This window comes from Bufo gargarizans, chromosome 7 (assembly GCF_014858855.1).
Source record: "Bufo gargarizans isolate SCDJY-AF-19 chromosome 7, ASM1485885v1, whole genome shotgun sequence".
In the NCBI taxonomy this organism is placed as follows: Eukaryota; Metazoa; Chordata; class Amphibia; order Anura; family Bufonidae; genus Bufo; species Bufo gargarizans.
In genome coordinates this window covers 153,166,046-153,189,363 of record NC_058086.1, presented here as the reverse complement: position 1 = coordinate 153,189,363, position 23,318 = coordinate 153,166,046, and the positions used below count along the sequence as shown (strand labels likewise).

The following is a 23,318-nucleotide window of genomic DNA, read 5'->3' as shown; positions in this document are numbered from 1 at the left end:
CTTTTGGATATTGCAAAAGAGTCGTGGGAAGAGGAGCCCTCTCCCCACTGCTCCGTGGTGGAACATGTTCTACAGCTGCAGGACCGCATCACAGCTGTAATGCCCATAGTACAAGAGCATATGAGACAGGCTCAAGAGGCCCAAAGTCGCATATACAATCGGGGAGCCAGACTCAGGGTTTTTCAGCCGGTTGACCGGGTCCTGGTTTTGGTTCCCACCGCGGAAAGTAAATTCCTGGCAAAATGGCAAGGGCCCTAAGAGGTTGTAGAGAAAATAGGGGATGTGAATTATAAAGTCCACCAAACCGACAAACGGAAAACAATGCAAATCTATCATGTCAATTTAATAAAGGCCTGGAAGGAAGCATTAGTTTCTATGGCGGCTGAGCGTCTCAGTCCTACATTTCAGGGGGGAGTTACTGAGGTAAAGGTCTCGGAGACTCTGTCAAGGGCACAAGCCCAAGAGGTAAAAGAATTCCTCCTTAGGAATGCTGATGTGTTTTCAGAGTGGCCAGGTTGCATTCCTGAAGCCCGCAGACAGACAGTAGCCGATGAGATCCAGAGAATGTTGGAACTAGGTGTTATTGAACCATCCCATAGTGATTGGAGTAGCCCTGTGGTGTTGGTAGAAAAACCGGATGGATCCTTGCAGTTTTGCAACGACTGTCGCAAATTAAACGAGATCTCAAAGTTTAACTCTTATCCCATGCCCAGGTGAGGACGTTTCTGGGCATGGTAGGGTATTACCAGAGGTTTATTCCAGATTTTGCCACCATAGCTGCTCCACTTACGGACCTAATCAAAGTCAAAAGCTCAGGGTGAATTTCTTGGAGCAAAGATGCTGGGGTTGCGTTCTGTAAACTCAAGGAGGTGTTATGCAGTAGGCCAGTTTTGATCGCTCCTGATTTAAAAAAAAAGTTTGTTGTACAAACAGATGCTTCCAATGTGAGCCTAGGGGCCGTGTTGTCACAGTTGGTGCATGGAGAAGAGTACCCAGTGATATATTTGAGTAGGAAGCTAACCCCGGCTGAGAAAAACGATAGTATTGTGGAGCGCGATGGCGTCATCGCGCCGCATGAACCGGCCTCTGATAGGCTGCAGGCCCTCCCCTTTCCCACAGCACAGTCATCTGTATCGCTGTCCTAAGGATGGCGATACAGATGATTATGGAGATGAACGCTTCCACAATGGAAGCGTTCATCTCCCTGTGACCTGCCGCCGCGGGCCTCCTTCCCGGACGGAACCTCGGACCACGTCCGAAGTGCCAAACCGCTCAGTCCGCCATTGCGTGAAAGCCAATAATTGTACTTGCGGCGGTGTCAGGTGGGAGCCAGAGCAAGGCCCCCACCAGCGCGAGGCATTAAGCGGTGGCCTAAGTGGCCTAATAGAAGAGCCGCCTCTACTTTAGAAGACCCGACAGGTCCTGCACTCTCCCGGCCCTGGCGGTCACATGGCCACCGGGCCGGGACAGGAAGCGCATAGCGCTTCCTGATCTGTATACACAGTGCTCATTGAGCGCTGTGTATACAGCTATCTAGAAGGCAGGGACACCTGGGAACTGACACTGTCTTCTCTCTGGGTTGCCCTCCTGTCACTGACAGCGGGACCCCCGCTCGGCAGCTGCACGATTAGTGTGCAGCTGAGATCTCTGAATGGACGTTCCAGAACGTCCATTCAGAGATGAACATCCACCCATAGGACGTTTATATCCTATGGGCGGATGGCAAGTGGTTAAGGTAAGGTCTTTGACTTGGCCATTCCAAATCTTTAACTTGTTTCTTTTTTAACCATTCTTTGGTTGAACAACTTCTGTGCTTAGGGTCTTTGTCTTGCTGCATAACCCACATTTTTTGAGTCAGCTCATAAAAAGATATCCTAAAATATTCCTTTAGGAGTTGCTGGTATAATTCAGAATTCATTATTACATCAATAATTGCAAGCCATCCTGGCCCAGATGCAGCAAATCAGGCCCAAATACTACTTCCGCCATGTTTCAACAGATGAGATGAGGTTTTTATTCTGGAATGCTGATTTTTCCTTTCTCCAAACATAATGCTTCTCATTTAAACAAAAAAAATTATATTTTTGTCTCATCTGTTCACAAAACATTGTTCCACTAGCCTTATGACCTGTCCATGTGATCTTTAGCAAACTGCAGATGAGCATCAATGTTGTTTTTGGAGAGCAGTGGCTTTTTCCTTGTAATCCTGCCATGTACAACATTATTATTCAATGTCCCCCTGATAGAGAACTCATAAACATTAACATTGGCTAATGTGATAAAGGTCTTTAGTTGCCTAGAGGTTACATTGGGTTTCTTTGTGACCTCTCGGACTACTACACGCTTTACACTTGTGATCTTTGTTGGTCGATCACTCCTATGGAGGGTAATAATGATCTTGAATTTTCTCCATTTGTACACAATCTGTCTGACTGTGAATTGGTGGAGTGCAAATAGAGATGGGTTTTGTAACCTTTTCCTGCTTCAAAAGCATCAACAACTCTTCTTCTGAGGTACTCAGAAATTTCCTTTGTTCATGCCATAATACACTACAACAAACATCTGTGAAGATCAGGCTTTGATAGATCTCTGTTTTTTAAATAAAACAGATTGCTACTCTCAGCAGATTGTCATCCTATTGAATAACATGACGTCGATTTCACCTTCAAATTTTCTGCTAATCCTAAAGGTTCACATACTTTTGCCACTCGCAGACATTTCTAAAAGTCACATCCCCACTGATTGCTTGGTTGAACTTGATTGACTTGTGTCTTTTTTCAACCATGCTTTGAAACTATGTAAATAATTGACCAAATCTGATATTTTTGACTCATCTGTTTAATTTGGTTATCTTTATCTACTTTTAGGAATTGTGTAAAAATGAGACGTAGTTTCAGAGCAACATTATGCAGAAATGTAAGGGTTCAGAAACTTTCAAGCACCATTGTATATTGGCAGACCAATAGGAAAAGTTTTGAATGGAGTCTTCATTTCTACTAGATTTGTAGATTAATCTATGCGAAGCAATCATGGGGTTAATTTAAACTATACTTCTGTGCATTAGGTTTTGATCAAAACACAGATTGCCAAATTTGGTGAAGAAAAGGACAGGTTCCCAACTTCTCTTAGTCCATTTATCATTTTTGTGCTGGCTCACCTGGGTGAGCTTTATAAAGTGTGAGCCTCTCAGATGCATGCAGCCTGAGGAAAGAAGCAAGTGCAGTGAACCTGTGAGACTGCATTGTTGATATTTTGTTACTTGCGTCTTTCTTTAAAAATTCTATTTCCTGAACATGATTATGGGGGCGGCTATCTTACCACCTTAAGGCGTCACCATAGTCCATAGACTCACTGACTTCTATGGGAGAGTCTTCTAGACATGCTCTGTGTCCTGTGCAGAGGTCATTGTACAAGGAAGGAATAGATAAGCTTTGAGAATCTTTGAATTTGGAGAATCTTCGAATTTGATACTATGATCCCTAAAGGCTTAAACGCAGAAATGGAACTTTTCGGTTTCCTGTAAACTTGTGGTGGGTGCTCTTTGAGGACGGGACATCTAGTGTCTGGCTGCTTATCAGCACCTTGATCTCCTCTCCTTGGAGGGCTCCCATCCCTATCCACTACTTCATCACCTCTCCAATGTACGCACATGTATACCTAAAACATAAATCACAGGAGCAATATATTAATAGTCTCTCTCATGAATATTCCCTATTATTATCATTATGTTTAGTATATTTTTTTTGCTAAGGGCCCTTTCACATTTGTGTTGTCCGGATCCGGCGTGTACTCCACTTGCCGGAATTACACGCCGGATCCGGAAAAACGCAAGTGTACTGAAAGCATTTGAAGACGGATCCGTCTTCAAAATGCGTTCAGTGTTACTATGGCACCCAGGACGCTATTAATGTCCTGGTTGCCATAGTAGGAGCGGGGAGCGGGGGAGCGGTATACTTACAGTCCGTGCGGCTCCCGGGGCGCTCCAGAATGACGTCAGAGCGCCCCGTGCGCATGGATGACGTGTTCTATGTGATCACGTGATCCATGCGCTTGGGGCGCCCTGACGTCACTCTGGAGCATCCCGGGAGCCGCACGGATGGTAAGTATGCTGCTCCCCCGCTCCCCACTACACTTTACCATCGCTGCCAGGACTTTAGCGTCCCGGCAGCCATGGTAACCACTCTAAAAAAGCTAAACGTCGGATCCGGCAATGCGCCGAAACGACGTTTAGCTTAAGGCCGGATCCGGATCAATGCCTTTTAATGGGCATTAATTCCGGATCCGGCCTTGCGGCAAGTCTTCAGGATTTTTGGCCGGAGCAAAAAGCGCAGCATGCTGCGGTATTTTCTCAGGCCAAAAAACGTTCCGTTCCGGAACTGAAGACATCCTGATGCATCCTGAACGGATTTCTCTCCATTCAGAATGCATGGGGATAAAACTGATCAGGATTCTTCCGGCATAGAGCCCCGACGACGGAACTCTATGCCGGATCCAGACAACGCAAGTGTGAAAGGGCCCTAAGATACAAAATGCACACAAAACGCAGCTGCTATCTATTGAAACTATCACCAAATTTTTATGCAATACATACACATATATTTTATCATATATATTCAGATATTTATTGTGTACCATAATTATATTTTTATATAAAAAATTTTACTTTTTTTATGTCCATATATCTATACCTCCACCCTATATGTTTATATTCTTATATATATTTGAAATAAAAGAGTTTCTACCAGGTGATTTGAGGAGGAATTGCTCAGTCCACAAATTAGATAAAGTCCGGTCCAGGATTTCATTATATTCATTATGGACCAATGATTTCCGGACCCATACCTTTATATACATCCACCAAACAAGATGGCTATCAATACCCACTGAGGAAGGAGCACATATGCTCCGAAACACGTTTAGTGGACTACGATAGCCAGCACGCCATATGTGATGAACAGAGACTTAAAGTTATATCTATGCAACACATGCATTAACTATCAGGCTGAACAGCGATCGGAGATATTTAAAAAATACTTTTCCCCACCTATTGCATAATTAACTAGAGGGAAAGCCAAACTCCTATACAAGCCCGGCGCAACCTTGAACAATCCACCACGTGGGACGCTGAGGGCAGTGGGACTCGCAATCAAGCCGTACCGCCAACAGGGCAGCAGGACTCGCGATTAAACCGTACCGCCAACAGGAGAAAGAATACCACGGAGGGGAGCAAACATCTACAGATCAGTGAGTGGTAATGTATGAAACATAGTATCACAACATGTTTCAACATTGAATGTTATCACATAAGCAATATGTGCCAATACTGAATGTGAGATTCTGTGACTATATGACCGCGGCTTATACACCAAAGGAGCGACTTTAACTCAACAAAGGATAAAATCCGATAGCTCACTGAACAATATAAACTTTCAAGAACTCCTCCATAGCGGAATAGGATATTTACATATATGAACTTAAATATTAATTTAATTTATATACAGTGATATAGACATTTGTCCACATTTTTTCCTATTTTTTTACTTTTTCATTTTTTATTTATATTTATATTTTTTTTATTGCAAATATATCTATTTATTTACATTCTCTTGGTTCGGACAAAGTTTAGAGAATTGATTGATTTGTGTTACACCCATTGAATCATTATTGTCATTGTGAATTGCTGCCATCTAGAGACGGCTATGTTTATTGCCATCTTTGTGAATTAATATAGGAGGTGCAGGAATTGCTGCTATTATGAATACCACTACTTTCTATTTTCAGAATTTATATTAGTATTACCAACATTGTGGTTTTATTAACGCTTTTTTTAACAATACTATTATTCACGTAGGAGTCTATACTATTATTATTTATTGTGGGTCAGAATTTATATTATAATTAATAAATCTTTTTCTTAAATTTTTTTTTTTACAATTTTCTTTTTTTATGTAATTTTGTGTACTAATAAATTATATAGCTACTTTTAATTCTTGCAACACCAGATATTAGTGTGCCATCCATCTTTTCTATTTTTATTGTTCATACATAATATATTGGCGGCGGGTACGCCTAGGATTGAGCACCTATATTCAACGGTCTGAATTAGGTGAGCCGCTGACATTTTATCTAATTTACTATTAAGCTTTGACAATCGTGTATAATATTGGAAGACTGGCACACTTAACACATGGGACCATATGGATGATGCAAATCACACAATTTATTGTACTTATACATAAAACAATAAAAGAATAAAAAGATACATTTATAAACAATTGGATATAAATGGTATCACTACGTGGCTGTTAAAAAAGGCTTCACACAAAATTGTAGTTAATGTGACATGTGATCATATGTTGCAACACCCTATATCGTACATTGATCTTTATATTGATCTAATAGTTGCTGCACATAGATGCAACTGTTTGCAAATGATTCCTGTAAGGAAAAGAAGAAAATAAGGAAAATAGGAAGGAAATTCCCCTTGGTCATGTCCTTAGTAAGAGAAAAAAAAGGCACATTAATGTCTGCTAGAGTAAAGTCAATGTTCCAGATGTAGTTGTTTTCAGTTCTTTTGTACGCAAAGATATCTTGGAAATTGGCAGTTTCGATATGCCTAATAGTTACCCACTTTTGTGGGCTTACCTTCCCTCGGTGCCGTCGCTCACTTAGGTTGTTCGGGGTTCGCTGGTTCCCGGCTGTTTCTCAGTCAGCGTCCCACGTGTGTTCGGAGGGAGGTTAGTCGCTCCGGAGATGACGTATCGGCATGCAGGGTAAGGTTTGTCGATTTTTTTCGGCCTCGAACTTTCGTTTTAGCAGCCGATATCTCCAGAAGGAGAAAGTCTTGTCTCGAGTTTACCAGCACTGCGACCCTTTCTTGGAGATAAGCGCATGTACCCCTCTTACACCTAACAATGTCTTGAACCGGGAGCAAGTATTTCCAAAAGAAAGAAGAAAAAAAGCCACAAAATGTCCTTACAGTATATTTAGATATATATATATACCAACACAACTACCTATTCTTGTCGATAGAAGACAAATTTATATGAGCTATCAAATAGAATGATCCCATATAGAGCTGAAATATTGTGAAAAATACTTGTTCAAACCTTAATGGAATACTGTACAGATGGAAATACAATGTTACATGTTGACACGTACAAATTAATAAGAATATGAAGAACTACAATGTACCAAAGATGCAGGTTATTATTTTATAAGTTAACTGTTGTACTTTAATTTTAAAGTTTTTAATGCTGCTGAGCATGATAGAATCACTATAATTGGATAACGATGTAGACCGATTGCATATACACTGAACAGACTATAAAAACAATATACAAGTCTGACCAGGGTCCGTGCAATAAAATCCTTTATGGACTTTGTACTATAAGGAAAATTACAACATATGGCAAAAAAACGCATGAACCAAAAATAAAACGCATCAAAAACACAACACAATCGCAAGTGGAAAAACGTAGTAAAAATGACACATATGGAAAACATAATGAAAGAAAGAGATAAGAAAGACATTGGACATAAAAAATTATGTTTAGAACAATTAAAAATTGAAAGAAATGATAAATGCATATATTCCATGTCGGATTTTGGAACCCACCAAGTGAGGGTATAAAAACCAATTAGACACAAAAGAGGGTCATTACCACTGAGGAAGGGGAGAGTCGTCCCCGAAACGCGTATGGTTTCAAGAGATCTAACACAAGATCAGAATATGACCCGTTTGTAAGAAGAAGCTTCTCTATGATGCGTGGAAACAGTGCACTGTAAATTCGAGACAAGACTTTCTCCTTCTGGAGATATCGGCTGCTAAAACGAAAGTTTGAGGCCGAAAAAAATCGACAAACCTTACCCTGCATGCCGATACGTCATCTCCGGAGTGACTAACCTCCCTCCGAACACACGTGGGAGGCTGACTGAGAAACAGCCGGCAACCAGCGAACCCCGAACAACCTAAGTGACCGACGGCACCGAGGGAAGGTAAGCCAACAAAAGTGGGTAACTACAAACCAGATTTTAAAAAAGTTGGGACACTATACAAATCGTGAATAAAAACTGAATGCAATGATGTGCAGGTGCCAACTTCTAATATTTTATTCAGAATAGAACATAAATCACGGAACAAAAGTTTAAACTGAGAAAATGTACCATTTTAAGGGAAAAATATGTTGAATCAGAATTTCATGGTGTCAACAAATCCCCAAAACGCTGGGACAAGGCTATTTTCACCACTGTGTGGCATCTCCCCTTCTTCTTACAACACTCAACAGACGTCTGGGGACCGAGGAGACCAGTTTCTCAAGTTTAGAAATAGGAATGCTCTCCCATTCTTATCTAATACAGGCCTCTAACTGTTCAATCGTCTTGGGCCTTCTTTGTTGCACCTTCCTCTTTATGATGCGCCAAATGTTCTCTATAGGTGAAAGATCTGGACTGCAGACTGGCCATTTCAGTACCCGGATCCTTCTCCTACGCAGCCATGATGTTGTGATTGATGCAGAATGTGGTCTGGCATTATCTTGTTGAAAAATGCAGGGTCTTCCCTGAAAGAGATGACGTCTGGATGGGAGCATATGTTGTTCTAGAACCTGAATATATTTTTCTGCATTGATGGTGCCTTTGCAGACATGCAAGCTGCCCATGCCACACGCACTCATGCAACCCCATACCATCAGAGATGCAGGCTTCTGAACTGAGCGTTGATAACAACTTGGGTTGTCCTTGTCCTCTTTGGTCCGGATGACATGGCGTCCCAGATTTCCAAAAAGAACTTCGAATCGTGACTCGTCTGACCACAGAACAGTCTTCCATTTTGCCACACTCCATTTTAAATGATCCCTGGCCCAGTGAAAAGGCCCGAGCTTGTGGATCTTGCTTAGAAATGGCTTCTTCTTTGCACTGTAGAATTTCAGCTGGCAACGGCGGATGGCACGGTGGATTGTGTTCACTGACAATGGTTTCTGGAAGTATTCCTGAGCCCATTCTGTGATTTCCTTTACAGTAGCATTCCTGTTTGTGGTGCAGTGTCGTTTAAGGGCCCGGAGATCACGGGCATCCAGTATGGTTTTACGGCCTTGACCCTTACGCACAGAGATTGTTCCAGATTCTCTGAATCTTCGGATGATGTTATGCACAGTTGATGATGATAGATGCAAAGTCTTTGCAATTTTTTGCTGGGTAACACCTTTCTGATATTGCTCCACTATCTTTCTGCGCAACATTGTGGGAATTGGTGATCCTCTACCCATCTTGGCTTCTGAGAGACACTACCACTCTGAGAAGCTCTTTTTATACCCAATCATGTTGCCAATTGACCTAATTAGTGTTAATTGGTCTTCCAGCTCTTCGTTATGCTTAAATTTACTTTTTCCAGCCTCTTATTGCTACTTGTCCCAACTTTTTGGGGATTTGTTGACACCGTGAAAATTTGAATCAACGCATTTTTCCTTTAAAATGATACATTTACTCGGATTAAACGTTTGATCTGTCATCTACGTTCTATTACAAATAAAATATTGACATTTGCCATCTCCACATCATTGCATTCAGTTTTTATTCACAATTTGTTTAGTGTCCCAACTTTTTTGGAATCCGGTTTGTATTAGGCATATCGAAACTGCCAATTTCCAAGATATCTTTGCGTACAAAAGAACTGAAAACAACTACATCTGGAACATTGACTTTACTCTAGCAGACATTAATGTGCCTTTTTTTCTCTTACTAAGGACATGACCAAGGAGAATTTCCTTCCTATTTTCCTTATTTTCTTATTTTCCTTACAGGAATCATTTGCAAACAGTTGCATCTATGTGCAGCAACTATTAGATCAATATAAAGATCAATGTACGATATAGGGTGTTGCAACATATGATCACATGTCACATTAACTACAATTTAGTGTGAAACCTTTTTTAACAGCCACGTAGTGATACCATTTATATCCAATTGTTTATAAATGTATCTTTTTATTCTTTTATTGTTTTATGTATAAGTACAATAAATTGTGTGATTTGCATCATCCATATGGTCCCATGTGTTAAGTGTGCCAGTCTTCCAATATTATACATTATTCTTGCATTTGTGAAGGGTGAATCATTTTAGACTAGAGCACCTTTCTGTGGCTGTAAGGGGGTGAGCTATTTCCCATATTTCAACTTTTAAGCTTTGACAATCACCTACTGTGAATGGTGGATCCTGTCTCATCTATACACAGAGGTGGTATCTAGTGATGAGCGAATCAACTTCGGATGAAACATCCGAAGTCGATTCGCATAATACTTCATTTCAATACTGTACGGAGCGAGCCGCATCCTCTGTGCCTGCTCCCTGCCTCCACGTTCTACAAGCGCAGGGCAGGCTTCTTAGTTCCTGCTGGACTGACCTGTGATCCCATCTGCAGTCAGCATTGTGCAGGAGGAGGGCAGAGAGCAGGAACTAGCTGGTTGCTCTGTATACGGACTCCTCTAGCAAGTGGGGCTAGAACAGAGACCAACCCCCACTCAATCCTGTTTGTTGCGTTCCTCTTCAGCCCCTTCTTCTGCTCACAGCAGAAGCCCTTCCCACCAGTCTCCTCATGTCTAGTTTGGGTTACCACCTTTTCTTCAAGCCAAACCCGAACACTTTAGCACCTCACGGCAATTTTTTGGGTAAAGTATACACTATGCACGCGGGCGGTGGATCATAACCCATCGCCTGGCTTCCTGCTTTCTCGTGAAGACGGCGTTCAAGTAAAATAACACCGGCTTCAGAGGCAACCTAGCTTCCTGACCAATCCAAGAAGAGCCATGATTTCAATCCGCTTCGTGATTGGCTAGGAAGCCGGATTCACTTTTTTGTAGGCAGCGTACCTTCCTGACCAATCAGGAGGCCGGGAAGCGAGTCATGACATACTGCCCAGCTCGCTGATTGGTTAGGAAGCCAGGCTGCCTAGCAACAAGTGAAGCAGGCTTCCTAGCCAATCAGGAAGCCAGGAGGCAGATGATAACCCACCTCCCGGCTTCCTGATTGGAAAGGAAGTTGGCTGTATGCTCCCTTGGCGCTGCCAGTCAGAGGGACATCTCCCTCCGACCGGAAGTTCCAATATCGGGGAAGGTATCGGAGCATTTTGGCGAGGATAAGTACTCGCCCAAATACTCTGTATCGGCAGAGATATTAGTATCAGTATCGGTACATCTATAGTGCAAATCCATTTTATTGATAGTTGTCATTGAAACGACAAGCGCATTTCTGGGCCCCAAAAGCACTTGTCGATTGGACGACAACTATCAATAAAATAAATTTTGCACTTACATGAAAGTTTAATGTCTGTATTGGACGATATGTATTATTGCACATAAAAGATGCCCCCACAAAACGTGTCACTGGTTACCTGGGGGATTTTTTTATGGGGGCATGTTTTATGTGCAATACTAACAAGTGCCGTGCCCACACCCCCTTCCAATTAATATTTTTATTAAACACTGTCTTCAAATGTTTTAAATACCTTTTTTAGAAGTTCAGATCAGTTCAGATGGAGAAGGACGGCAGTCACGGCGTTGGTCGCAGAGGTCGACTGACTCCCAGAAAAAGAAGAAGAAACTGCTGGAGCAATGCTAGCAGCTCCATGCGCAGGGCAGTTGCCGGAGAATGATTTCTCCCACGCTCCCTCTCTCTCTGATGTCACTTCCTCTCACTAGCAGAGAAAAGGAGAGGGAGGGAGGGGAGTGTCTGAAGACAGCGCCTCCTAGCTTCACTCACAGGCTCTCAGCTGATCGCCTCGCTGGCAGTGACAGGTTCAGCTGATTGTCCGCTGCTGAGCCGACACCCCGGCCGCCGCTGACTGACACGCCGGCCGCTCGCTCACGCTCACCGCCTGCCACCGCTCACCACCAGCTATCAGGTGAGGCTAGCTGGCAACTGGTATGCAGTTTGAAATGGAATCCTGTGCCCGGGTCTGAGAAAGGCTTGTACCCGGGCACAGGATTACAAACCCGGACTGTCCGGGTCATTCCCGTATGGGTGGCAACCCTATGTCCAGTGTGGATGTGAAGCTGTGAAATAGTTGCTGCTGGCTGTAAGTAGTGACTACCCCCTTCCCCCACATAAGCCATGGCCCAGTCCTTTCAACATAGCCAGAGTGGCTTACACAAGATTGGGGTTTGATAAGACCCCCCCACACACACACACACACATGGCCTCACTCCTGTTCACCCAGGCTGACACAGCCCCTGCAGCTGCCCCTCTTCCCTGGTTCTGCATCTCTCTGCTAGTAGTCGGACAGAGGGGGAGGGGAGAGTCTGCAGACAATGAGGACACTGTAATAACCCTGTACTGTGCACCCCCCATGGCTGCTATAGCTGATTTCCTAGGATGTCTGGAGACAGATGCCCATCCATCTGCAGGAATGGTAAGTGTAATGTGTGTGTACAGGTGTGTGTTATGTGTGTTACGTGTATAAATGTATATGCATATATCTGTTGTCGTATGTATATATGTGTATGTGTAATATGTATGGCAGAGTTTATAATTAGTGTTGAACGAACTTGTGTTTTAAGTTTTGGCGTCCAAATACGTGTTTATGACCTTCCAGTAGTTTAGAAATAAGGGTAATTAGATGACTGACACAAAGTGAAAGTACCACAGTTAGAAAAACAGTTAACCCTTTGTGACCAAAAAGCTCAATATTTTTAATAAAGGTCAATAAAAAATATGATTTTAAGCCAAAAATTAGTTAAATGCAATCATTAAAAAAAAATTCTCCAAAGGTGTACATAGCCTTTAAGTTTGGCGCCCAAGGTTTGGGTTATCGGAGAATCCTGCTATGGATTTCACTACCACGGACCATAACGGAATTCTTTGACGCCATGCACCATGAAAGTCTATAAGAGGCATTCAGTCAGAATAGAAGTCTATGCTGGCGATAGTGCATACCATTATAGAATTCCGTTATGGTCCGTGGTAGTGGAATCCATAGCAGGATTCTCCGATAACCTGTCACGACCATGTTTATGGCCGTGAATCCTTTGGAGCCGCATACAGTTGCCCGCTGTTTGGGTTGTTGTGTCAACCGCAGCTGGAGGCATAATGTTGTTTGCCTCAGGTGCGGTTGCCGTGGACAACAGGAGTGTGCGGTTTCCTTGGAGTTGTGTGCGTGTATGTATGCACTTTTGTATGTCTGTGTGCACTCTGTTTTATGTGTGGTGTGCACTGACATCTTTTCTTCACTGTGGCTGCCCGTGGCAACGTTTGGTTGTATGTGTACATGTGGTGGCAGTGTCCCGGCCTTCGGGCAGACTCCCAGGACATGGTTGCCACCCATGTCGTTGCCTGCGGCAACAGCCACAGTGTGTTCTTGTGTTGGACACTTTCCCTTTAAGTTGGTGTTTCCCTTCCCTGGTGCTGGAAGGGTTAACTCCCTTCCCAGTGTGTGTGTGAGTCACTGGGTGTGTCTGACTGTCGGGTGTGGCTACATGGGCTATAAAGTCTCAGTCCAGATCAGTTCTCTGGTGGGGTACTCCAGGCATGTTGCTGGAGTCGTCCTCCTGGTATCCTGTAACCATCCTTCTAGTAAGGGCAACCCTTCCGGTCATAAATCCATTACCTTGATGTTTTGTTGATGTCCTATGTCTTTGGGTTTTTAGTGCAGCTATGGATGTCCCGGTTCCTGAGTGTTCTTATGTGTGTGCTGTTTGTCTTATGTTTGTGTAGACAGCGTTTTCTGAGCACGGGTTCCAGTCAGCAAGGCTGTGGCAGGTTAGTGTGGAACTGTTGGGTTCACCTGTCATATCCATAGATCTGTTTATGTTCCCCATCTCCATGCTGCTTGGCCAGTGAGACTCCTGTTCCTCCGTGCCGAGGAGGAACAGGTCGTCTTACCCTGCTCCTTAGCTCAGGGCCATCCTGAGGGCTTGTAGGGACTATTAGGTTCCAGAGTATGAGCCCTCCTACCATCAGGATCGGCTCATACGGACAGGAGACAGGGTCAGTGTTAGGGACACAATAGGAGGTGACCTGCTCCCTAATTCTGTTGCCCTGGCCGAGTAGCGACCGGACATCTTCTAGCATCGCACGGCTGAGGGTTTTCCCCATTCTCAGCCGTGACATAACCCAAACCTTGGAAGCAGAACTTAAAGGCTATCCACCTTTTGGAGTAAATTTTTTTAATGATTGCATTTAACTTATTTTTGGCTAAAAATCATATTTTCAATTGACCTTTATAAAAAATATTGAGCTTTTCAGTCACATAGGGTTAACTGTTTTTCTAACTGTGTGACCGGTACTTTCACTTTGTGTCAGTCATCTAATTACCCTTATCTCTAAACTACTGAGAGGTCATAAACACTTGTTCGCGCAGCCGGCATCTCTTCTGTCTTCTTCTTTGAGGAATAGGACCTTGGTGATGGATCATGTGATGGACCATGTGATGAGCGTAGTGACGTCATCAAAGGTCCTATTCCTCAAAGAAGAAGACAGAAGAGATGCCGGCTGCGCGAACAAGTAGGTATAACCACAGTGTATTAAGGTGAGTAAAATATTTTTTTTTAACCCCTCCAGCCCTATTTTACGTATTCAGAATGCTGAAAATAATGATCGGGTCCCCATCCTGATCGTCTTATTTCTGGCACATGATTGGGGGCACTCTGGCTACTGGCACATGATATGGGGGGCTCTGGCTACTGACACATGATATGGGGGGGCTCTGGCTACTGACATGATATGGGGTGGGCTCTGGCTACTGGCATATGATGGTGGGGGGGCTCTTATTTCTGGCATATGATGGTGGGGGGCTCTTATTTCTGGCACATGATTGGGGGCACTCTGGCTACTGGCACATGATATGGGGGGCTCTGGCTACTGACACATGATATGGGGGGGCTCTGGCTACTGACATGATATGGGGGGGCTCTGGCTACTGGCACATGATGGTGGGGGGGCTCTTATTACTGGCACATGATTGGGGGCATCTATGGGGGCACATCTTACTGCAGATTATTGGGGGGCACTATAATAGGGGCATCTACTGAGGCTAAAAAAGAAGATATTTTATATGGGGGCTCTGTATAGGGGCATTTTATACTGGGACACATTATGGTGGGTACTATGGGGAAGGGGGGGGCACTATGGGGGTCATCTACGGGGGCACTGAGAAGGGGTATTTTATATTGGCACATTATGGCAACATTAGCTCAACTGGGGGCATTACAAATGTTTTGCATATTATAAGGAGAATTATTACTACTGGGGGGGGCATTATGGTGGGCTTTATTACTCCCCCATGGTATGACCCCCTAGTAGCAGCACCAGCCTCTCCCTGCTCTGCTATCCCTCTGCCCCTTCTCCAAATCCTTATTATGAAATCTTTCTCATTAGGTTAAAGCACAACATCAGCTCCGCCGAGCCCCCGGCCAAAGTGTTGAAGTGGCGTCCGAGATCCCCAAGGGCCAAGTCAAGTAACTGTAAGTTTTTATGGGGGTTCTACAAAAGAGCTATCGTGGGGCAAAGTTCATATTCGTGTTTACACACGTGTTTTAAAATGAATGCTTTCTCCTATTATAAACAAGTAAATAATGACACAATGCTGTGGGGCTGGTGTGCAACTTTTTCCAGGGCTGGTTTTTATCCCCAGTCCGGCCCTGGCCGAGCGAGCCGCCGGGACTTTCTTTTTTTTTACTTTTTTTACTTTTTTTTTTTTTAAGCCGAGCCGCCGATTCGTGGGGCTGAAGTTGTTGCCATAGAAACATTGTAAAGGGGAGGAGTTAGTAAGATAACCACGCCCATGTGGGGGCGCCAGAAATATTTCTGCACCCAGGCGCCTGTGACCCTAGGATCGGCCCTGCGCAGTTCTATTAATTAGACACACAGTGGTCAGATTTTCGAGATGGTTCACTGTCAACAATACGCCAAACTGATATTCGGTCCAGAATTGTCTATAGCAGTATGGCTTTTTGCAATGATACATAACCAGTTGTCCATAGGCTTGATTTATAAATCCAATTCCTATGCTTCGGTATACTTCCCTGTGAAGTGCATATTTGTGATGTACTGTATTCCTGTTAGGTGACACATGCTGAAAGTTAACACAGTATGAATATAGCTTTACAAGTGCGCAATATATTCTATTTGCATGTTTTCCCCTATATACAAAGGAAATAAAATGAAGTAAGTGATCTTCGGACAGGTTGCCGTGTAAGATAAAAAAAAAATTTAAAAAATGTATTCGCTTTATTGAACATTTGCAATACAAAAAGCCAGTCAGGACCGAGGCCCTGATAACATAGGTATTCACCATATCCATACATAACAAATCGTAAATAGCACAGATCATATGTAAGAATTGTATAGAGAGTCACTAGCAGAGAAGCCTAGATACTGAGGCGATAGTATTAGTCATTTCGGATGAATACAAAGTCGGTGTAGAGGAGCACCATGAACCCCAAACCCCCAAGAACTTAGACGAGCACCCCCTATTTTTGAAGACTAACAGTATACTGTATATTCTTATGGGATTATAGTATGTATCAATATCTTCCACTGGTTCATAGTGGGACTTCTGTCTCCCATCCACCTGATTGCTATGCCTTTCCGTGCCAGAAACAAGACTTCCCGTAGGAAGGTTCTAGTGTAGTGTGGATAGGTGGCTTCATCAAGAATGCCAAATAAGCATACAGTAGGTTCCACAGGAACAGGAAGGTTCAATAGTTTAGATAGAAAATTAGTGATTTCTTTCCAAAACTTTTGGATATATGAGCATTAGAGATGAGCGAATTATAAACTGTGATATAGATTTGATGATATACAATTCTGCAAAGATAGTATATATGATATGTATTAATCTTATATGTAGTTATTACATGAATGTCCTTTTTGTATTGTAAAAAATAAAATATAATAACACATTTTTTTTAAAGAGATGAGCGAATCGAATCCCACGAAGTGAAATTAGATCCAAATTTCAGAATAAATTTGATTCGCCTAGAAGCTGAATTTCCTCGTGCATCGTGTCAGATTTAACCTGAAATAGTATAAAACGCAAAAAAATTCTAACTTACTTCCTACATTTGCTTGTGACGGGCCGCCAGCCTCCAACATATTTGAAGATCTTGGCCGAAATCCCGTGTGGTGCGAGATTACATCATCACGCCGGCCGACGTGATGACGTCATACTTGACCACTCCAGCCGGCGTGATGACGTAATCTCGCGCCGCACAGGATTTTGGCCGAGATCTTCAAGCAAGATGGCGGCGTCCACCCATCACGAGCAAATGGAGGAAGTTAGTTTGATTTTTTTTTGATTTTTTTACTGTTAATTTTACACTCAGATGCAGCGATCATGTATGAACATGGCATATCTGAGGGGTACAATGACGGGGGTGGCGCTATCACAGCTCCCTGTCATTGCACTCGCTACTTATAAAAAAATGTGCTTTGTGACGAAGTAATTTGTGTAAAAGTTGTGCTTTGTGACGAAGTAATTTTTTTGTGAAATTAGGCGAATCAGCCGAATCTAACTTTTAAGAAATTCACTCATTTCTAATGAGCATGCCCATATAAGATGCCCAAAATGTGCTCCCTCCACTGTGCATCTATGGCATCTAAAGTGCGAAAGCCTGCCCATTTTATAATACATAATTGTATGAACTTATTATTGATAGCAGGTGACACCAGTGTGGGTGACGCTAAAACATCACTTATATCATCATCCCTGAGGTCTAGAACCATGGCCCTCCACTTATCAATAACTAGTACCTGGACAGATTGCAATTTGGTATCCAACAGGTGCATATAAATAGCTGAAATGAACCCTATGGTGGCCCTGGGAACAAAACACCCCAATTAGCGCGTAGGTATATAAAGCCATTTGAATGCCATTAATATGTGAGTTCAGGGCATGCCTGAGTTGAAGATATCTGTAGAATGTCATTCTAGATAGATCACAGCGAGTGCGCAGGGCATTAAATGGGGTAAATACTTGGTTATGGTATACTGTACATCATTTAGAGTACAAATGCCGTGGGTTTTCAAGAATTGGTGTCCGTAAAGAGAGACCAAAGAGGGGAACATAGGATTATCCCAAAAAGGTGTCTCAGCCATGTTTCCTTGAAATGCATGAATCCCTTTACCTGCCACTCAAACCTGTATAGCCAGTCTATGGATTGGCAGAAGCATACAGAGAAATAACTGAGGTCTCTCCAGCACTGGTCACAAGGACCTGAGATTCAAATACATAGCTAGATGTGCATCAGAATTGGGAAGCTGGTCATACGGAAAGAGCCAGGACTTTAGGTTGCCCAGCTGACCTGCCAAATCATCAAGATAGAAATCAGGTAAGGACACTCCCCCTTTCGCCTTAGGATAGCATAAATTGGGTATAGAAAGTTTAGGTCTAGTAGATCCCCAGATGAATTCAGGAGTTAAGTTGCTGAAAGAATGCCTTAGGTACTATATATGGGGCATGCTCCAGAACATAAAGGCATCTGGGTAATAGGATCATCTTGATCAGGTTAATACGGCCAGAGACTGACAGTGGAAAGCCACTCCATACCTGAAACTTGTCTCTGCAATAATCCAGGAGAGGTTAAATATTAAAAGTGTGGAAAGAGGTGGCATCTTTAGTAATAACTAGGGATGAGCGAACTCGAACTGTATAGTTCAGGTTCGTACCGAATTTTGGGGTGTCCGTGACACGGACCCGAACCCGGACATTTTTGTAAAAGTCCGGGTTCGGGTTCGGTGTTCGTCGCTTTCTTGGTGCTTTTGTGACGCTTTCTTGGCGCTTTTTGAAAGGCTGCAAAGCAGCCAATCAACAAGCGTCATACTACTTGCCCCAAGAGGCCGTCACAGCCATGCCTACTATTGGCATGGCTGTGATTGGCCAGAGCACCATGTGACCCAGCCTCTATTTAAGCTGGAGTCACATAGCGCCGCCCGTCACTCTGCTCTGATTAGCGTAGGGAGAGGTTGCGGCTGCGACAGTAGGGCGAGATTAGGCAGATTAACTCCTCCAAAGGACTTGATTATTGATCGATCTGCAGCTGTGGGTCATTGAGCTGCTGATACTCAATTGCTCACTGTTTTTAGGCTGCCCAGACCGTTTGTCAGTCACTTTTTTCTGGGGTGATCGGCGGCCATTTTGTGTCTTGTGGTGCGCCAGCACAAGCTGCGACCAAGTGCATTTAACCCTCAATGGTGTGGTTGTTTTTTGGCTAAAGCCTACATCAGGGTGAAGCTGTCACACCAAGTGCATTTAACCAGCAATAGTCTGTTTATTTTTTGGCCATATACTACATCAGGGGCAAGCTGCGCCTGTCACCAAGTGCATTTAACCCTCAGTAGTGTGGTTGGTCAAGCTGTCACACCAAATGCATTTAACCAGCAATAGTCTGTTCATTTTTTGGCCATATACTACATCAGGGGCAAGCTGCGCCCGTCACCAAGTGCATTTAACCCTCAGTAGTGTGGTTGGTCAAGCTGTCACACCAAGTGCATTTAACCAGCAATAGTCTGTTCATTTTTTTGCCATATACTACATCAGGGGCAAGCTGCGCCTGTCACCAAGTGCATTTAACCCTCAGTAGTGTGGTTGGTCAAGCTGTCACACCAAGTGCATTTAACCAGCAATAGTGTGGTTATTTTTTGGCCATATCCCAGTCTAATTCTGTCAGTAAATCCATACCGGTCACCCAGCGCCTAAATACTAGGCCTCAAATTTATATCCCGCTAAATCTGTCGTTACCGCTGTACTGTTCTGGCTGGGCAAGTTATTTAGTGTCCGTCAAAGCAAATTTTTTGTTCTGGGTTGAAATACAATTCCCAATTTAGCAATTTCATAATTTAGTGGTTTCTGCTATATCAGAGCTATTTGAAATCTATCCCTAAAAGGGTATATAATATTCAAGGTGCACATAGGGTCATTCAGAATAACTTCACACACACGCTACTGTGCATTTCCAAGTCTAATTCTGTCAGTAAATCCATACCGGTCACCCAGCGCCTAAATACTAGGCCTCAAATTTATATCCCGCTAAATCTGTCGTTACCGCTGTACTGTTCTGGCTGGGTAAGTTATTTAGTGTCCGCCAAAGCACATTTTTTGTTCTGGGTTGAAATACAATTCCCAATTTAGCAATTTCATAATTTAGTGGTTTCTGCTATATCAGAGCTATTTGAAATCTATCCCTAAAAGGGTATATAATATTCAAGGTGCACATAGGGTCATTCAGAATAACTTCACACACACGCTACTGTGCATTTCCAAGTCTAAGGCCTCCTGCACACGACAGTATTTTTTCACGGTCCGCAAAAACGGGGTCCGTGGGTCCGTGATCCGTGACCGTTTTTTCGTCCGTGGGTCTTCCTTGATTTTTGAAGGATCCACGGACATGAAAAAAAAGTCGTTTTGGTGTCCGCCTGGCCGTGCGGAGCCAAACGGATCCGTCCTGAATTACAATGCAAGTCAATGGGGACGGATCCGTTTGAAAATTGAGCCACAGTGTGTCATCTTCAAACGGATCCGTCCCCATTGACTTGCATTGTAATTCAGGACTGATCCGCTTGCCTCCGCACGGCCAGGCGGACACCCGAACATAACTTGAAGCGTCCCCATCACCATGGGAACGCCTCTACGTTAGAATATACTGTCGGATATGAGCTACTTCGTGAAACTCATTTCCGACAGTATATTCTAACACAGAGGCGTTCCCATGGTGATGGGGACGCTTCAGGTTAGAATACACTGCAAACTTGGTACAAGACTGCCCCCTGCTGCCTGGCACCACCCGATCTCTTACAGGGGGATATGATAGCACAATTAACCTCTTCAGGTGCGGCACCTAAAGGGGTTAATTGTACTATCATATTCTCCTGTAAGAGATCAGGGCTGCCAGGCAGCAGGGGGCAGACCCCCCCTCCCCAGTTTGAATATCGTTGGTGGCACAGTGTGTGCCCATGGCCCCCCCTTCCTCCCTCTATAGTTAAAAATCGTTGGTGGCACAGTGTGTGCCCATCGCCCCCCCCTTCCTCCCTCTATAGTTAAAAATCGTTGGTGGCACAGTGTGTGCCCATCGCCCCCCCCCCCCTTCCTCCCTCTATAGTTAAAAATCGTTGGTGGCACAGTGTGTGCCCATGGCCCCCCCTTCCTCCCTCTATAGTTAAAAATCGTTGGTGGCACAGTGTGCGCCCACCATCGCCCCCCTCCATCTTCCCCCCCCCCCCATCATTGGTGGCAGCGGAGTTCCGATCGGAGTCCCAGTTTAATCGCTGGGGCTCCGATCGGTAACCATGGCAACCAGGAAGCTACTGCATCCCTGGTTGCCATGGTTACTTAGCAATAGTACAATTGTAGAAGATTCATACTTACCTGCCTGCTGCTGCGATGTCTGTGACCGGCCGGGAGCTCCACCTACTGGTAAGTGAAAGGTCTGTGCGGTGCATTGCTAAAGAACTGTCACTTACCAGTAGGAGGAGCTCCCGGCCGGTCACAGACATCGCAGCAGCAAGCAGGTAAGTATGAATCTTCTACTATTGTACTATTGCTAAGTAACCATGGCAACCAGGGCTGCAGTAGCTTCCTGGTTGCCATGGTTACCGATCGGAGCCCCAGCGATTAAACTGGGACTCCGATCGGAACTCCGCTGCCACCAATGATGGGGGGGGGGGTGGGGGGAACATGGAGGGGGGCGATGGTGGGCGCACACTGTGCCACCAACGATTTTAAACTATAGAGGGAGGAAGGGGGGGGGCGATGGGCACACACTGTGCCACCAACGATTTTTAACTATAGAGGGAGGAAGGGGGGGGCCATGGGCACACACTGTGCCACCAACGATTTTTAACTATAGAGGGAGGAAGGGGGGGCGATGGGCACACACTGTGCCACCAACGATATTCAAACTGGGGAGGGGGGGGTCTGCCCCCTGCTGCCTGGCAGCCCTGATCTCTTACAGGAGAATATGATAGTACAATTAACCCCTTTAGTTGCCGCACCTGAAGAGGTTAATTGTGCTATCATATCCCCCTGTAAGAGATCGGGTGCTGCCAGGCAGCAGGGGGCAGTCTTGTACCAAGTTTGCAGTGTATTCTAACTAGAAGCGTCCCCATCACCAACGCTTCTGTGTTAGAATATACTGTCGGAAATGAGTTTTCACGAAGTGAAAACTTAGATCAGAAAAAGCTTTTATGCAGACGGATCTTCGGATCCGTCTGTATGAAAGCAACCTACGGCCACGGATCACGGACACGGATGCCAATCTTGTGTGCATCCGTGTTCTTTCACGGACCCATTGACTTGAATGGGTCCGTGAACCGTTGTCCGTCCAAAAAATAGGACAGGTCTTATTTTTTTGACGAACAGGATACACGGATCACGGCCTCGGCTGCAAAACGGTGCATTTTCCGATTTTTCCACGGACCCATTGAAAGTCAATGGGTCCGCGAAAAAAAACGGAAAACGGCACAACGGCCACGGGTGCACAGAACGGTCGTGTGCAGGAGGCCTAATTCTGTCAGTAAATCCATACCGGCCACCCAGCGCCTAAATACTAGGCCTCAAATTTATATCCCACTAAATCTGTCGTTACCGCTGTACTGTTCTGGCTGGGCAAGTTATTTAGTGTCCGTCAAAGCACATTTTTTGTTCTGGGTTGAAATACAATTCCCAATTTAGCAATTTCATAATTTAGTGGTTTCTGCTGTATCAGAGCTATTTGAAATCTATCCCTAAAAGGGTATATAATATTCAAGGTGCACATAGGGTCATTCAGAATAACTTCACACACACGCTACTGTGCATTTCCAAGTCTAATTCTGTCAGTAAATCCATACCGGTCACCCAGCGCCTAAATACTAGGCCTCAAATTTATATCCCGCTAAATCTGTCTTTACCGCTGTACTGTTCTGGCTGGGCAAGTTATTTAGTGTCCGTCAAAGCAAATTTTTTGTTCTGGGTTGAAATACAATTCCCAATTTAGCAATTTCATAATTTAGTGGTTTCTACTATATCAGAGCTATTTGAAATCTATCCCTAAAAGGGTATATAATATTCAAGGTGCACATAGGGTCATTCAGAATAACTTCACACACACGCTACTGTGCATTTCCAAGTCTAATTCTGTCAGTAAATCTATACCGGTCACCCAGCGCCTAAATACTAGGCCTCAAATTTATATTCAGCTGAATTTGAATACAATACATTAGGCCAAATAATATTTTTGTTGTTGTGGTAAAAGATAACCATGAGGAAAACATCTATTAAGGGACGCGGACGTGGACATGGTCGTGGTGGTTTTAGTGGACCCTCTGGTGCTGGGAGAGGACGTGGCCGTTCT

At 44.0% G+C, this 23,318-nt stretch overlaps 1 protein-coding gene across 1 annotated transcript in view; it reads right to left on the bottom strand.

The window, feature by feature from the left end:
• Positions 1–2,121: 2,121 nt before the first annotated feature.
• LOC122944209 (calcium-activated chloride channel regulator 1-like) overlaps positions 2,122–23,318 on the bottom strand; it is a 69,199-nt gene continuing 48,002 nt past the window's right edge. Inside the window, exons 15-16 of the mRNA XM_044302432.1 lie at positions 6,378–6,438; positions 2,122–2,432 (exon numbers count right to left, since the gene is read on the bottom strand). Coding sequence (XP_044158367.1) covers positions 2,122–2,432; positions 6,378–6,438 — 372 coding nt within the window. The remainder of the gene's footprint in view (positions 2,433–6,377; positions 6,439–23,318) is intronic.